Below are 16,274 nucleotides of genomic sequence, written 5' to 3'. Positions count from 1 at the left end.
GGACAGATAGGGGACCAACTTCATGTCCAGAGACTGAAGCTGAGAAGTTCAGGGGTATGCCCACAGGTACAAGAACATGGACTGGATAGATGAGGGCTTGTTCACAGAGAGAGACCTCATCTGGGCATCTAGGGGGTCTGAGTAGCCTATAATTGATGCCCAGCAGCCGGGCCAAGGCGCAGGGCAGGGCTGGGTCTCCTAGAGGCTAGCTCAGGATGCCTTGGCTCTGAAGGTTCTAGACTCACCAGGTATCCTGGTGGTGTAGGGGTGGGGTGCAGGGGTGATTGTCGCCTCACTGGTCCTTTTCTCTGCACAGACCCGAGCCTTGGGGGGCCCTCAGCCTCAGAGGAGCGTGTTGCCCAGGAAGCGCTGGAAGCCCTGCAGCTGGAGAAGCGACTTAGCCTGCTTTCACACTCTGGCCAGCCAGGCAGTGGAGGTAGAGTCAGTGGTTGGTTCTATCTGCAGGGACCTCTAAGTACTTGCCTCCCTACTCCGCTTCAGCTCGGGCAGTGGTCTGTTCGCATGGAGTCTCCTTGTGTACACACTCATGACCCTTCTGCCCTGGGCAGGTAGTGCAGATAGTGCAGGTAGCTGCCATCCATCTCAGGCATCCTTCTCCCTCTTGTTCACTCATTCTTCACCCACCCATCCACCTACCCACCTACCCATCCATTCACCCACTCACCCATCCACCCACCCATCCATTCATCCATCCACCCATCCATCCACCCATCCATCCACCCACCCATCCATCCATCCATCCATCCATCCACCCACCCACCCACCCATCCATCCACCCACCCACCCACCCGTCCATCCACCCACCCACCCACCCACCCACCCACCCACTCATCCATCCATCCACCCACCCACCCATCCATCCATCCACCCACCCACCTATCCATCCATCCACCCACTCACCCACCCACCCACCCATCTATCCACCCACCCATCCATCCATCCATCCATCCACCCACCCATCTATCCATCCATCCACCCACCCATCCATCCATCCGTCCGTCCGTCCGTCCATCCATCCATCCATCCATCCATCCATCCATCCATCCATCCAGTCCATTCCTCCTGCTCTTTCATTCCTTTGTCACCCACCCATATAGCCACTCATTGCTCCCCTTCCTACTCACCTTTCTTCTTTCTCTTATTCATTTATTCTCCCCTCATCCACTCACTGTCCTGTAAACTTACCAGACGCCAACAGCAGCTGTGATGGGAAGTGTGACCTAACTTTGAATCCCTTCCCACCCACTAGCTGTGTGGCCTGGGCAAGGCCCAAGTCTTCTACATTTAGCTTTCTTGTCTGTTTTCTGACAAAATGCTCAGGGGCCACCTGAGCTGGCTTCCCAGGAGCGAATGGTCCTCTGTAGCTACCATTGGTGGACGAACCTGGAAGCCTGGCAAGGGAGCCTTGGCGGGTGGTCTTTACCAGGTCTTCCTAGGCTGGAGAAATACTGTCTGGTGCCTCTCACCGTTCCTAGAGGTCCACAGCGGGACAGTGGCCATCTCCCCTCCCAGTCCCTCCCTCTAGAAACAGGGACTCTCAAGGTTGCAATAACCTGTCTTATCTCCTTGCGGGGTTCACCTCTGGTATCTGCTCAGGGAGCCCTGCAAGCTAAGCCAGGCAAGCTGAGAGGAGAAGCAGAGATGGCGTGAGGTTTTTCCATGCACACAGTGAGGCAAGGCAGAGCCCTGGCAGGATGGGAGGGGTGGATGGTGAACAAGATTTGATCCCAGGCTGCTCTTGTCCTTAAAAGCTCACAGTCCCATGATGGGAGGACGCAGTGATGGAGTAAGAGAAAGGGACAGGCTGGATGGGGCAGCCTGATGTGAGCACACCCAGGATGCTGAAGGGGAATAGGTTGCCCCAGGTCTTGGCTGGGCTAGAAGTTGGCCAGGGTAGTAGTCCAAAGAGTTGGACCATGAGAGGAGGAGGGAGCTCAGGATCTGGGTCATAGACACACAACATGGAGGGCCTAGAGGCAGGTGCCTGCCTTGGGGGAGGGGACTGTATAGGTGAGGGTGGAGTCCAGGTAGAGAGACCCAGACCAGACTGATGAAGTGCCTGGAGAGGAGGGGGGAAGCACAGGGGCTCTCAAAAGACTGCTACTGAGAGTAGGCTGGGGTTGGATGAGGAAGAGGCTGCCTTGCAGACCCTGACCTGCTGCTCCAGAGTCCAGGCTTGGGGCTGGGGAGAAGCGGACTGTCATAGCATACTCACTGACCACACCCCCTGCTTGGACCCCCCCCCAGCAGCCTCACTTTCTGCTTTGTCTCAGGGGATGATCGAAGCCTATCCAGTTCCTCCTCCGAGGCCAGCCACTCAGACGTCAGTGCCAGCAGCCGGCTCACTGCATGGCCGGAACAGTCCTCGTCCTCAGCCAGCACATCACAGGAAGGACCAGGGCTGGTGGCTGCCCAGGGTCCAGGAGAAGCCATGCTGGGCGCCTCAAGGCCACCCCTCAAGCCACTGCGGCCTCGACAGTTACAGGAGGTTGGCCGCCAGAGTTCCTCGGACAGTGGCATTGCTACAGGAAGCCACTCCTCCTACTCTGGCAGCTTCTCATCCTATGCTGGCAGCAGCCTGGACGTGTGGCGGGCCGGAGAGGAGTTTGGTTCTCTACTTAGCCTGCCTTCTGGAGCCAGTGCACCTGAGCCCAAACTGTGCGCCTGCCCACCCGGGGTGGCCGAATACCAGGTGCCCACCTCGTTACGACATCACTATGACACGCCTCGAAGCCTGCGCCAGGCCCCCAGAGACCCAAGCCCAGCCTCTCAAGGCAGCTCTGATCACAGTTCGGCCACGGACTTGGGTGGTCAGCCACCCATGGGGTGTCCCTCCAGTTGCCTGGGAGCTCGACGACGGGGGCAGGCAACAGAAGGCCCAGGCAGTGAAGCCACGCTGCCCAGTCCATCCCCTGGCGAGCCCTGGGAAGCAGGCAGCCCACATGCAGGGCCGCCTCCGGCTTTCTTTTTGTCATGTTCAGTCTGTGGAGGACTCAAGGTAAAGCCCCCTTCCTGAGAAAGCAGGCTGGCCACTGCTGCCAAGGGCTGGATATGGCCCCTCCAGATAGGAGAGGAGGGGCCCTAGCCTCTTTGCGGAGGGGATGCTCTGTGCTGTTGTAAGAAGCTGCCAGATGTGTAGAAGGGGCCTCAGGGGCAGGATGACAACCACAGGGCTGTCCTCCCCTAGGTGGGTGTGGTGAGTGCCAGTGACGGAGGCTGGGCAGGTTGGGGTCAGGAGAGCCACTGATCCAACTTCTCCCTCTATCTTCTTACCTTGTGCATCACGCATGGGGGTGCTATGCCCGTGGGCTCCAGTCATGTATTTCACTGCCGAGGGCAAAAGATCTCCATGGCTGGGGTCAGTTCTCAGTGACAGCGAGGTTTGGCCTGGTCTACTGTCTCTTCCTGGATAACCACCCTCTGTCATTCTTGGTCATTTCTGCAGTGTACAGACATACTTCCTACCCCAAATCAAATCTGCTGCAACTGCTCTAGACTCCCTAATTCTGTGAACCAGCAGCTCTGCGTATGCAGCCCACAGACTGGGCACGGTCTGTATATGATCTGCTTAGCCTGTCATCTTGCAGCACCCACAGGTGGGGTCGGTGTCCCATCCCATGGGGAGGAAACTGACGCTCAGGAGGCTCCATGACCCCCTCTGCACTTGAGCCTGCTCCCGGGCTCCCGGAGGGCTCTGAGAAGCGGGCTGCCAGAGTCTGCGGCACTACCAAGAGGTTGAGTGTTCCCCAGATGCCCGAGATCAGTTTGCCGGAGGGTCTCTTGCAGAACCTCCCAGCAGTGTACCCCTGTGCCTTCTTGCTGGGACCAGGAAGCTGGTGGCCAGGACCAGGTGGAAGAAATCAGGGCTCCACTGGCATTTTCGGGGGGCTCTGGCCTTACCCGCAATTCACCCTGCCTCTGTGTTTGGGTGTCTCCCACTCCAGGCTATGTGTTCCCTTGCGTGGAGCAGAAGGGCTCTGCTTCCCCGTGTCAGAAGGTCGGTGTGGCTGTGCCCACCCTTTGTGAGTCCCTCCACTGGCACCCGCAGTCCTGACCTGGCAGGCCAACTCACCTGTCAATGCCTCCATCTGTACCTGGCACCGTTGGCCAATCCATGTTGCTCTGTTGCGTTTTTAAAATCTATTTGTAATACATTCTCAGACTGGAAATAAAGTTGTCTTTTCTTACTGTCTTGCCTTGTTCCATTTGGCCAACCTTGCTCCTAGGCCTAGGACTGAGGAAACTCCAGGGGCCTGGCCCTCAGCCTGAGGTCTGGGTGTCGTGGACACGGGAAAGAGGATGAGTGGCTTTGGATAGCCCTGGGGCTGGGGACGTGGTGTGTGTGTGTGTGTGTCTGTGTGTGTGTGTGCGTGTGTCTGTGTGTGTATGTGTGCGTGTGTCTGTGTGTGCGTGTGTGTATGTGCTTGTGTCTGTGTGCGTGTGTGTGTGTGTCTGTGTGTGTGTGTTTGTCGGGGGGGAGCTTATTGTGTGTGTATCATGTGTGACTTGTGGAAACCACACTGAGGTGAGCCGTGGTCGTTCAGCCTCAGGCCCAGGGCTGCCCATGTGCTGTGCTGCGTTTTCATCTCCCCATGCCATGCGAGGCCTGCTCTGAGCTCAGACTCACCCGACCCCTAACCGGGCCCCACCCATCTCGTTCCCTCTGTGCTAGAGAGAGCTCTAGGCAGCAGCGCCTCCCTGTCTACCTGTTTCCATCCTCGCTGGCAGCCCTGCCGGAAATTGGGGAGCCTGGCTCCCCCAAGCTTCTGTGTAGGGAAGAGCAGGCTCTGGGGGCTTGGCCACAATCACCACCCACTGACTGGGTGACCCTGAAAGTCACTGCACCTCTGTGAGCCTCAGTTTCCTTCCCCATTGATGGGTAACCGTCCTCACCTCATGGGCTGGCCCTGGGGTCTGATGAGATCCTATGTAAGCACCCAGCAGATGCGTGTTCACAAGGAGAGACATGCATTCTTCCCGCAGAAGGACCGAGGAGTCAGAGGGGTAGGCACTGCTCTGCTCCGACACCCTTGTTCTCTTAGCTCTCTCTGCTCCCGTGTGTCCTCCTTGCAGCAGGCAGAGGGATGCCCAGGTGGGCAGCTCTGGTAAGGTTGAAGCCATGCTGTTGGAGCCTGGATGTTCATTCTCTACCTGAGGCGAAGTGGCCTGGCCCCTGAACCTGGGTGGGTGGGGGTTGGTCTGTGGGCACCGTGACACACTGAGAGAAGGGGGACATCAGGTGGAAAGTCTCCAGGGGAAGGCTATCCCAGGCTCTTCTCCTGTGCCAGTCCCCTCAAGCCACTAGAAGCCCTAGCAGTTGGCAAAGTTGTCAGTGATTAGGGCCCTATGTGGACCCAGGGTTCCCAGCCATGACTCCTCTTCGAGAGATGGGGTGGCTAATAGGATGGGGGCTTCACCTCAGCTCAGGGGCCTGCAGATGGGTAGTCGCTGGTCCCACACAGCCCACCCAAGGGCCTAAGCTGATCATGTGCTTTATAGTCCCATGTGGTCCACGCTTGCCTTGGTCTCATGTTGACCCTGTAGCCATGCCCACCCCTGAGCAGGTGCCCTTTGTGGAGGCTGTTGAGGATGTGGCCTCTTGCTTAGTGGCAAAATACACCCGCAGAGGCCTGCATATGGTTGGCTTTAGGGTGTCCAACTTTTGTTTGGGGGGGCTGCTCTGTTACAAATGCTGATGCAGTCGGACCTGCATGGTCTACTTAGGGTGTCCTTGCCTGTACCCTGGGCATGTGACTGTCACTCTCAAGGCTGACCTGAACAGTGCTGGGTGTCATGTTCCCTTTTCTGCCCTGCCCCCATGAGGCCCCACTACCACTTTGCTCCTTCAGAGTTGCTGGGATGGCAGGACTCTATGTTTCTTGCTCAGGACCAGCCCTGTTACAACAGGTGCTGGGTATGTGTGGAGCCCTGGGCAGGTTCAGCCTCCACTCTTTTCCAGCTGGAGCGGGGAGGTCTGTGCATGAGATAGCAAATGTGCCTGGCTTTGGCCTTCATCCTCCTCCACCTGCCCACACGGCTACCCTAAGCTGTTTCTGCTCATGTTCCATCTACTCTCTGGTCCAGCTCCGCCTGAAGCACAGGTCCAGGACTCATTCTGGGGTTGGGTGGCTGTTTGTCTCACTGGTGGGCTCCCAGGAGGGCTCTTTAAGGTATGGTACAACATGCCAGAGCCAGAGAGTATCACTGTGGTCACTATGGGCCATGTAGCCTTGTTGTCCAGCAATCATGGGCTGCTCAGGTCATGAGCAGTAGGGTCTAGCTGAGCCATGAGCATGGATGAGGAGCAATCTGGGGACCCTTGGAGTCCAGCTGAACTTCAAGCTAGAAGAGGGTAGCCTGGAGACCCTTGTTTGCAAACTTCCTCAGAACACCCCCTGGCCTCAGCTGTCTCCTGGACTGTCATGTCAAACCATTGCTTAGGTGTTTCAGGGCTATGGGGTCTAAGGACAAAAGAGTCTGCAGGATAAAGCTGCGTCCTCCAGGCTGTGGGTTGTCCAGACCTTCAGGCCTATGTCATTTTTGGAGTTACCATTCCATTTCTAGGGGTTCGGGGGGCAGGGCAAAGGACGAGTACAATGTATACACTAACTCCTGCTGTCTTTGGTCTAGGTCATGGCTTCGTCACCCACTGGACTCATTGTGACATATCCAGGTAGGCACCTGGCTTTGAAACCCAGCACTCACGGTACAGGGATAAGGGTTTAGAGTTAGGGGTGGCCCTGTTGGATGGGCAGTGGGGTGACAGTGACATTTGGGGAACCTGGAACAGGTGAGCAGGGTGAGATGGTGAGCTAAGGGCAGGTGCGTGGTTCTAGGGCATGACTGACTGGCTTGTCTAGAAGTGGCCAGTACAGCTGGACCATAATCTGTATCTCAGGAGTCAAGTTTGAGGGGGTTGGCCCCATCCCTAAGTGTGTACCACATAGCAAATAGACAAGGAAGCATTGGATGCAGGGGTTCCCACTCTTCAGGATAGGTTTGTGGGAGGATGGGAATGTCAGAGTACTCAGAAAACAGGGGGAACTTCTTGGAAGAAGCCTGGCTGTCAGTGAATGAAGCCTGGAGGGTGCTGACCCAACCTGGGAGGGCTAGGAGAGGCTATAGGCCCTGTGTGCCTGACCTTGAGCCAGGTGGCTGGCGGCCAGGGTACCTCTCTTCTTGTCTCCTCATGTGTGGGTACTATAGATCCCTGGGTCTTTTTTCAGAGGTGTGTGGTGACTTTGGAGGGCCAAGCCCTGTAGGTAAGATAAAGTCCAATCAGATCCCAGGAGAAAGCAGTGGGTGGGGCCACAGGCAGGCAGGGTCAGCACACTGGCCAGCAGGAAAGCCCCAATCCCATCTGTTGCTGGGGTTTTCTGTCTGGGATGCTCAGCCTGGATACTGGGTCCATGTGGAGCAAGAGGTCTAAGGTCCTCCCTGATATCATGGCATAGCAGGGGTGGTCCTCACTGTTTAGGCATCTCTGTCTACTACTATTTCACCAGGGATGCAGATATAGTGCATACCCCACCCCAGCACCAAAGAGGCAGAGATGGAGAAGGTACCACCACTTGAGGACAGGGCCCTCTCCCCCTGAAGGCAAGGGTGGGGTGGCATAGGAAGTAGGACCCTGACATTGATGAGGGATGTGTGAGTTTGCCGTGGACTCAGTTATAGTTGGGTGATAATCAGCCTGCAGTTGCAGGAGGGAAAGTCAGGCAATAATGTCCTGGTGTCTGTTTTGTTAGGTTAAGTATTTGAGTCTTAAAACGATGCTGCCGAAGCTAAAACTGAATTAGAGCACCAGGAAGGACATGGGACATAGTGAACCCACACCTTCCTGACCAACTGGTCATGTCCCCTTGGGAGGATGGTGAGTTTAGCTGGAGACAAGGCACCTCATGGAGTTTTGACAGCACCCGCTGGCCTTGGACTTTGGCCAGAGTCGTTTGGTTTGGAACTTTCCATCTGTGTCCCAGAGTTTAGACTTCAGGTTTCTCCAGCTTTTCCCTGTTCCTTGTCAACTGTCCAGACAATCTTGGAAACGATGAATCCAAGCCCAAACAGAGTATCCAGACTCAGGGCACATGTTCAAGCCCACATAGGCACAGAGCCCAGCCCTAGCTCTCCCTCTTTGGCCTTCAAAGGCTCAGTGCTGAGGTCTGGCATCTCTAGTCTCCAGACCCCAGACCCCAGCCCTGACTCACCCATCCCTTCTCCACCTTCCCTTAGCCATGCCCCTTCTCCAGACTGCTAACCCAACCCTGGGAAGGCTTGTGTGGACTCTGCCTATCTGCCTGGCCAGGCAGTGCAGGCTGGCACTAGCTCTCCCTCCACCCTGCTGGTTAAGTCTCCTTGGGGAGGTTTTCTTCTGCTATGATGGATTTTCTGTGCTACAAATACATCAGAATCTCAGAAATCCTTTGCTTCAGATCAGAGATTTTCTGGGGATTGAAAGCCCTGAGCCTGCGTTGGCTTGCCAAGGGCTAAGACAGGATGTTCTGGGAGCAAGAAAAGCCAGCTCCCTGATTTGAGGCCAGCAGATGGGCGTCCCACTAGGCCCTGGGCAGCTGCTGGACTGACAGCACAAAGATCTTAAGACCTGCAAGGACATGTCCTGTGTAGTAAGGGTCTGCTGTAGGGTCCCCACGTCTGGGGGATGGGGACAGAACTGCTCACTTGCTTCAGTGACTAGTCAGAGGTGGATGTCCCACAACCCTGGGGTCTCATATGGATGTACTGATTGATGGATGGGTGACTTGGGAACTTGGGCTCTCTCTGCCTTGGTCTCTTCGTGAAGAGAGAATTGTCACTTTTTATACTAGCCGTGTTGGTGGCAGGAGTGGAGGAGGGGGAGAGGTGCTGACTGACACTTTCAGATGGAGCTGTATCAGGGATATGGCTGAGTGGTTAGGTTCCTGAGGCACACAGGCAGAGCCAGGCCTCTCTCTGCATATGGGATGCAGAAACAAGCTTATCTGTGGGTCTCTCAATGCCCCCAACTGGAACCCCAGCCCTGAACTGGATGCTGTGGGGCTTGGCATATTCTATGGGACAAGGACTTCACCAGCCTGTCTGTGTCTAGTCTGTTGGCATTTGGAATAGAGGACTGAGGAATGTCTGCCCTTGCCTGTCACTCTGAAACCGTACTTTGTGTCCCATTCTGTGTGATTGTTCCCACCCCATAGGGACAGAATTGTGAAGGTGCCTCTGGAGAAAGGTCTAGACTTTGCCAACTGTGTGTAGGGTCCCTGGGCCTTCACAGAAGGGGCTGGGGTGAGTCTTCTATGAGCCCCACCTGCTGGGCATGGAGGGTCCCTTGCTCCTTGGCAGCTAACACCATTGGCGTTGCACACACTGGTGTTCAACTGCTAGGATGTGGAACAAGGGCGAAGGATGGACTCTTAGAAGAAAATTCCAACTGTTGAGGTGTTGTGGAGGGAGGGAGTGCCTGCTTTGCTGGGAACACAGATGGAGGTGTTGGCTATGGTCAGCAGAGGGGTCCTGGTGGGAATTACCGACGCTAGGGAAAATTACACCAGCAGCAGCCTGAAGCAGGTAGAAGAGCCAGGACAGAGAAGAGGGTCAGACAGAGACAGCAGAGATCCTCTGGCCCTGGAGAGGCAGGAGACGAGGCGTTGCACTGGAGGGTGCCTGGGAGGATGTAAGAAAGGCTTGGCAGGACAGAGAACAGGCCTTGTGGGGCCTGTGGGAGTGAGTGCCTAGACCAGGGAGGGGGTAGTGTGTGAGTCGTAGGATCATAGCCGAGGAGGGTCTCCAAGATGAGGCAGAAGGTGGGAGGAGGAGCCTGGGCCATGAAGGGAGGGGAAGTTCTTTGATGAGTGGCCTTGCAAGGGTGGCTGTATAGCTCCCAGATACGTCTCAGGGACTCAGAGGCCCTCTCTCCACAGGATCTCCAGGGCCCACGGCTGCTGACAGCCCAAGGCCAATGCCCACGTATGTGAACATCCCTGTCAGCCCCACCTCCCGACTGCAGCTGCACTACTTGGGCCTGGAGTTCGCAGGGGCCAGTGGGAGTGTGCGAGGTGAGCTCCCACAGGGAAGCCTCATAGGTGAGTTGTGACCTTAGCTTTGAGCCTGAGCCCCAAGCACATCGGCCCTGGCTAGGGATCCTTCTAGCCTGCAGATGACCTTTCCAAACAGCCAAGACCCTCAGCCCCTGCCCCCTGAGCTGCCACCCAGGTCTCCTGACATGATTACTGGGGTGGGTGGGAGTGGGGATGGATCAGAGTGCCCATTGGCCCTATCACCTGAGGCACCTGTAGGTTAGGCCGGAGGCAGCTGGGCGGGGAGCTGTTCCTGCTCAGTCCACTCACTGTGGGTTGCTTTCAGGGGCCAGCTCCTCCCGCTATGCCCAGATTGACATCACAGCTACAGAGACAGCACATCGTGTGGGGGTCCGGCATGCGCAGACTCGGGAGGAACGATTGCCAGAGTTGGAGCAGCGGAAGAAAGGGCCCTGAAGCTGTAGCTCAGGGTGGGGCTGGCTGGGCACCTAGCCGGCTGGATCGTCTGATGTGGCCAGGCAGGCCATCCCCTTTTGTGGATAATGGCCTTTGTGGCTGGGGGCCCTGGCCTGTCTGTGTACTCTGGTTGTCAGTGATTGACGCTGAATCTTGGCCTCCTGCTGCAGTGGAGGCTGCGGTGGGGTTTTGTGTGTTGGAATGAGCGATCAGAGGTTCTGGCTCCACACCGTATCAGCTCATTCCAATGTGTGAAAGCCACATAGCCACCATCCAGATCCCTTGCCTCATTGGTACCCAAGACTGACCCTTCTTTTGGCCTGAACAAGTTCTGCTAGGCCATGGGGATACCAAGGGACCTATCTCCAGGTGTTGGTAGCCTTAGTCTGTGCTAACAATCCAACAAACAACGCAGCCAAAGCCAGCCAGTGGAGACTGGGAACAGTCCCCCAGGCCCGGAGTGCAAGCTGCACTAGCCATCCCAGATGAGGTGGCCATGATGACAGCTTGTACTAGCAGAACGCTCGGAACTAGTTCTGTACTGCAGAGGGACCTGTGACTTGCAACTGCTGCAGCACTGACTGGCTCTGCTGCTGAGACCCTGCAGCCTCCCCTCCCTACCTCCTCCTGCAGCGTCTCTCCTGAGACAAGCCCTGTACCTTGGGGTGAAGGCCATGGTGGGGACAGGACTGTTCCCACTTGTCATCTTGTTGGGACCTATTCCAACCAGTTGGGTAAATTGTTTTAAATCTCTACTGTTATATTTTTAATAATCCATATTATTTTCCAAAGCTGTGAGGTCTGTCATGTGAGATTTCTGCTCTGGACTGGTTGGGATCAACATCTTGCTGCTGGACCAAGCAGCTCAGGGATGGGGGTATATGGTGGTGCTATGTTGGCAGTTACAGATGCCCCCATTGTTTGGGGCAGCTCTTGGTGTTTCCAGGACTGAGTTTCTGGGGTAGCAGATCTGCCCTGCCTCAGCCCTGTTGGGAGAAGCTTCGACAGGGCCCCCCACCCAGGATCCAATCATAGTCCATCACATCCTTCTCTTTTCCCTTCTGCTTTTCTGCTTCCAAGGAGTCCACAGGTCTGGGGTTGGCTGTGGTGGGGGTCAGAGCATTCTGTTTCTTTGCGGGGCCCCTGGTGTTGGCAGCTTCTAGAGCATTAGCCCTAGTGCCTCGCCTGCTGACTGGTAGACTGTGACCATGGGAATTGAGAGGACTGACATCCCCGGGCCAGCCTGGCAGTCAGGACGGATGCTTTATCTAGATGGGCCTTGGGGTCTGCCCACTAGACCAGGATGCAGTTCTGTGACTGTCTCTGAGGAGTTAAACGTTTAGGACCTGAGTGTGGTGGGTTCTTTATTGACACCAGCTCGTGGGAAGCTGAGGTAGAATGATTTCCAGGAACTTGAGGCAGCCTGGCTAAACTGGTGTGCTTTAAAACGGTCTGGAGTCTTACAGAACAAAGACGAGAAGCAGAGTTCAGACCCCGGGATTCACACAAATGCATGGGCGTCTAGTGGCCTTCCTGTCATTCTGGCACCTTGGAGGCTTCTGTTCGGGAGAGCTGGCTAGCCAGATACGGTGGAATTGCTGAATTCCAAGTTCAGTCAGAGACCCAAAGTTGAGCATGATTGAGAAAACACATTGAGTATTAACTTTGGGCCTCCACTTAGACGCACACACATGCAACCTCCACAGTATTTGCCCACACGTGTAAATATATACACGCGCATACTTACACACCACATTCATATGCCAACATTTTTTTTAAGATTTATTTATTATGTATACAACATTCAGCCTCCTTGAATGCCTGTACGCCAGAAGAGGGCACCAGATCTCATTAAAGATGGCTGTGAGCCATAATGTGGTTGCTGAGACTTGAACTCAGGACCTCTGGAAGAGCAGTCAGTGCTCTTAACCTGAGCCATCTCTCCAGCCCCCAACATTTTTATCTTATACAAATGGCATTCTAAGTAGGCATTGCCTATCTCCTATCAATACACTGAGAAGCCGCATTGCCACCCTAGCCCATCTGCTGTCAATCATTGTGAGAAGCCATGCTGCTACTGTGACTCCGTGTATCTGGTAACACACTGTGCATGTGGGCCTTGGTGGGTCGTTGGGCATTACTGATGGGTATGGAGGCTCAGGTGACCTGTCCTGCTGTAAGATGCTGCCTTTCTGCTAGGCTGAGCAGGTGCCCATCTTTGGCTTCTGTCAGATTTTTATTCCTCATTAGTTGCAATGAATGTCTGGAGGACTGGGTAACGTGCCTTCTGCCATCAGGGTGTGTGCTGGTGTGTCCCGAGTCCTATTTCCATTTCCCCCATGATCAGAGGAGCAGCAGATTCCCAGGCACTCCCACAGCTCCGTGGCTTCAGAGTGGCCCCTCTGTACAGCCTGCTTGTGTTTTTAGCTTTCTTGCACTGGGCTGTTTATTATGACACTTCCTGATGGGCACTTCCTGATGTTTTCCATCAGAGATGTTTCTGAAGTCAGATTTTTTTTGCTGTTGTTGAGACCGGATCTCACGTAGCTCAGGCCAGCCTTGAATTCAGTGTAGCCAAGGATGACCTGAAGTGATCGTCTTGCCTCTATCTCTCAAGTCCCAGGATCCCGGGATTGTGTCTCCACACTCAGTTTATGTGGTTAGGAACCAAACTAGGGCTTTGTGTGCGCTAAGCAAGCATTCCACCTGCCTAGCACCTAGATCTAGATTTATCACCAAAGAGAGCAACCCCGTGCAGCCTTCACTTTCCATTGTTGTAACGTGTCCATCTGTGGTCACCTGTCAGTCCAGCTCCTGCACATCTGTTCTCCACGTGGACCATGAGGATGCTCTGTGCCACCTGCACATACACACACATCCCCTGTGCTTGCCGCATGCAGGCCTGGCTAGGCCCGCTCTCGTGCTTACCCAGTGTGACTGAGAACTCCAGGGCAGTGATGCCCATCACTCCGCTTCCCTTCTTGCTAAACTTCAGCTCTCCTTGGGAGGCAATTTCCTGTGACTCCCAATTCATACACGGTCAACACTCTTCCAGCTGTGTAATCTCACCTCAGAATGGCCAAGGCAGGCTGCAACCCTTTTTGTTGTTGACTCTCTTCTTGAAACTTCTGAACCATTCTAGTCAAGGGCTTTCTGTTAGCAGCTGTTGGTACCTTGCAGCCTTCAGGCACCTTTCCTGGGCTGGGTCCCACGCTTCCTTGACTTCAGCTTTCATCTTCAGGAGCACACCCTCCATCAGCCACTGCAGAGTCGGTGTGCAGCTGATGCCTTGGCGCCCGTCTCTAGAGATTCATTTTGTCTTGCATTCAGCGGTGTTAGCTAAGCCAAGGGCTTGGATTCACACATTATGTAAGCAAGTCGCTGTCCCAGCACACAAACACACCATACATTAGGCCTCTAACACTCCCGCTCAGTCAGGTTGTTTACAGCCAGGACAGCTATGGGCAAACTTGCTATATGGCATTCTTATCTTAGGACATGCATTCATGCTGGTGCCAGTTCAGGTTGTATGGTGGAGTGGTGTTCAAAAAGGAGGTGTCACCATTGCACACTGCACCACACACACACACACACACACACACACACACACACACACACACACACACACACCAGGGCCTGGAGGATCTGAGCTCAGCCATTTCAGAGGAGGGGATAACAGTGGCATCTCACTAGGAGAATCTGCATTTCTTCACCACCTGTGCATGCTGCTGGTCCCTGGCAAAGAGCCTACATGCTCCTTTTGCTCATTAAAAGAACTGGCTAGACAATTCTCTAAGGTTTAGGCGAGTCCTTTCTCATGCACTGTAAATAATATCTTTTTGGAAATAAGGTCTCACGTGCCCAGGAGAACTTTAGCCTTCTGACCCTTTCGTCTCTGCTTCCCCAGGGCTGCGATTACAGGCATGTGCCACTGCACCTGGTTCAGGAGGGGCTGGGGACTGACCGCAGGGCTCTGTGCGTGCTAAGTGGGCACTCTGCCAACTGAGCCCCAGCCCTTCCTTTTCTGTTGACTTCCTTAAGTGGCATCTTTGCTGAGTAGATTTCCGATTCTGATGAGTTCTAACTTAAACCTCTCCTCCATGAGTAAACCATTCGACTTGGTCTCCCTTCAGGAAAACTTCCTTTGGTCTTTTTGGTTTTCTGAGACAGGGTTTCTCTGTGTAATCCTGGTTGTCCTGGAAATCACTCTGTAGACCAAGCTAGCTTTGAACTCTCAGAGATCCCCTGACCTCTGCCTCCCTCAGAGTGCTGATATTAAAGGCGTGCACCACTACTGCCTGGCCATCTTTTTGTTAATATCAGTACGGTTTGCACACTGGCTATGGCACATATTGCATTGTGCATGATGCAAGGTGGCTTTAGTCTTCCAAAAATGAACCAAGTGGCTCCAGCTCCCTTTACACCACCACGGGTATGAAGACACTTTTCAATGCACATGTCTCTCTTGGATCCAGAGGTGCCATTCAGATGCCCGCATCCCTGTTTGTCTCACCACAGATCATCCAGCATCAGTGCCTCCCTTTCTCCTACCCCTCCTACAAGTTCTCACTCACTCCTGGGCCTGGCTGTCTTTGTTTTCAACTGTGAGCTACCAAGGGCTCATGGGACCTTACCTTTGGGTCATCTTCCCAGGAAGAACACTTTGAAAATTATTTATTGTGTGAGCACACATGTCACAGCCCACATGTAGTCAGAGGACAACTTCCATGAATCTGTTCTTTCCTTTTACCATACGGTCCCTGGGGACTGAACTTAGGTCACCAGGCTTAGCAGCAAATGCTTTAACCTGCCAGCCTGAGGACTTTCAGTCACTTTTGCTAGGTGGCAGAGCACTGCCAACCAGAACCACCTCGTCTAGGTTTGTAGCCCTGTGAGGTGGTTTCCTTGCCAAGAGTCACTGATCCAGGGAGCAGTTTGTAGGGACTGACTTCCAAGGGTTAGCCAGGAGTAGCCTCCTGATTTCATATCTAGAGGTCAGCTCTCAGGAGCAGGCAGCTCCTATGCTGGTCACATCTGCTCCCAGCTCAGCTATGGGCTCTGCGCCACTCACACTGAGATGGCTCACTAGGCTCCCACAAACACATTTATATTTCAACACAAGAATGCAGCCATGGCCTCTGGCTCTAGGGACAGAAACAAACCAAAGTAAAGGCCCCATCTCCTCTTGCATCTCTGATACCAGGCATTCCCCCTGCAGTTGACTCTGAGCCTGGTGTCTGGGACCCAGCATCGTCCCAGGCCCTGAGCTCTGTGTGGCACAGGGGGCCCTGAGCGTATGTCTTGCGCTGAACCAGAAAGGCAGAGCTGAGACCCTGGTGACAAGCACTTCTCTGGGCCTCAGACACCGCTGAGAGCACTGGGCAGATAGTTACTGGTTCTGAAAGGGACACATCCTAGCTGGCAGGGATAGTGGCACACACTGTGGGGTGAGGGAGCCAGTGTGACATGCTATTCCTTGTTGCTGCTGTCCTGAACCCACAGGCTTCTTGCATGCTGCCCTGGAAGTTTTGCCCATGTATGAACATCTGTGTTCACTTGTGTATAGGTATACGTGTAAGTGTGTGCACAATCAGAATTGTGTGTGTCTTCTCCCATCATGCTCTACTTTTGCTAATTGACCGATACATCTAGCCAGCTCGCCCTGGCTGTCCTCTTTTCCTGCCTCTCAAGAGCTGGGATTACAGGCAGGCCACCACACCCACCAGGCATTCACATGGTCCATTCTGGAGATCCGAACTCTAGACCTCA

The 16,274-nt window shown here is 54.6% G+C and overlaps 1 protein-coding gene across 4 annotated transcripts in view; it reads left to right on the top strand.

The window, feature by feature from the left end:
- Positions 1-11,249, top strand: part of Dok7 (docking protein 7) — a 32,642-nt gene extending 21,393 nt beyond the window's left edge. For 2 of the 4 annotated variants that reach the window (XM_075943820.1, XM_075943821.1), the window contains exons 6-10: positions 317-436; positions 2,295-3,019; positions 6,652-6,694; positions 9,933-10,094; positions 10,375-11,249. In XM_075943820.1, coding sequence (XP_075799935.1) covers positions 317-436; positions 2,295-3,019; positions 6,652-6,694; positions 9,933-10,094; positions 10,375-10,505 — 1,181 coding nt within the window. In that variant the 3' untranslated portion in view covers positions 10,506-11,249. Of the gene's footprint in view, positions 1-316; positions 437-2,294; positions 4,211-6,651; positions 6,695-9,932; positions 10,095-10,374 lie in introns of those variants that run through there. The other 2 variants (XM_075943822.1, XM_075943823.1) reach the window with 2 other exon arrangements.
- The last annotated feature ends 5,025 nt before the right edge of the window (positions 11,250-16,274 follow it).

Source organism: Microtus pennsylvanicus, chromosome 12 (assembly GCF_037038515.1).
Source record: "Microtus pennsylvanicus isolate mMicPen1 chromosome 12, mMicPen1.hap1, whole genome shotgun sequence".
NCBI classification, from domain to species: domain Eukaryota; kingdom Metazoa; phylum Chordata; class Mammalia; order Rodentia; family Cricetidae; genus Microtus; species Microtus pennsylvanicus.
Note: the sequence above shows the minus strand (reverse complement) of the source record. Positions and strands in the feature narration are given on the sequence as shown.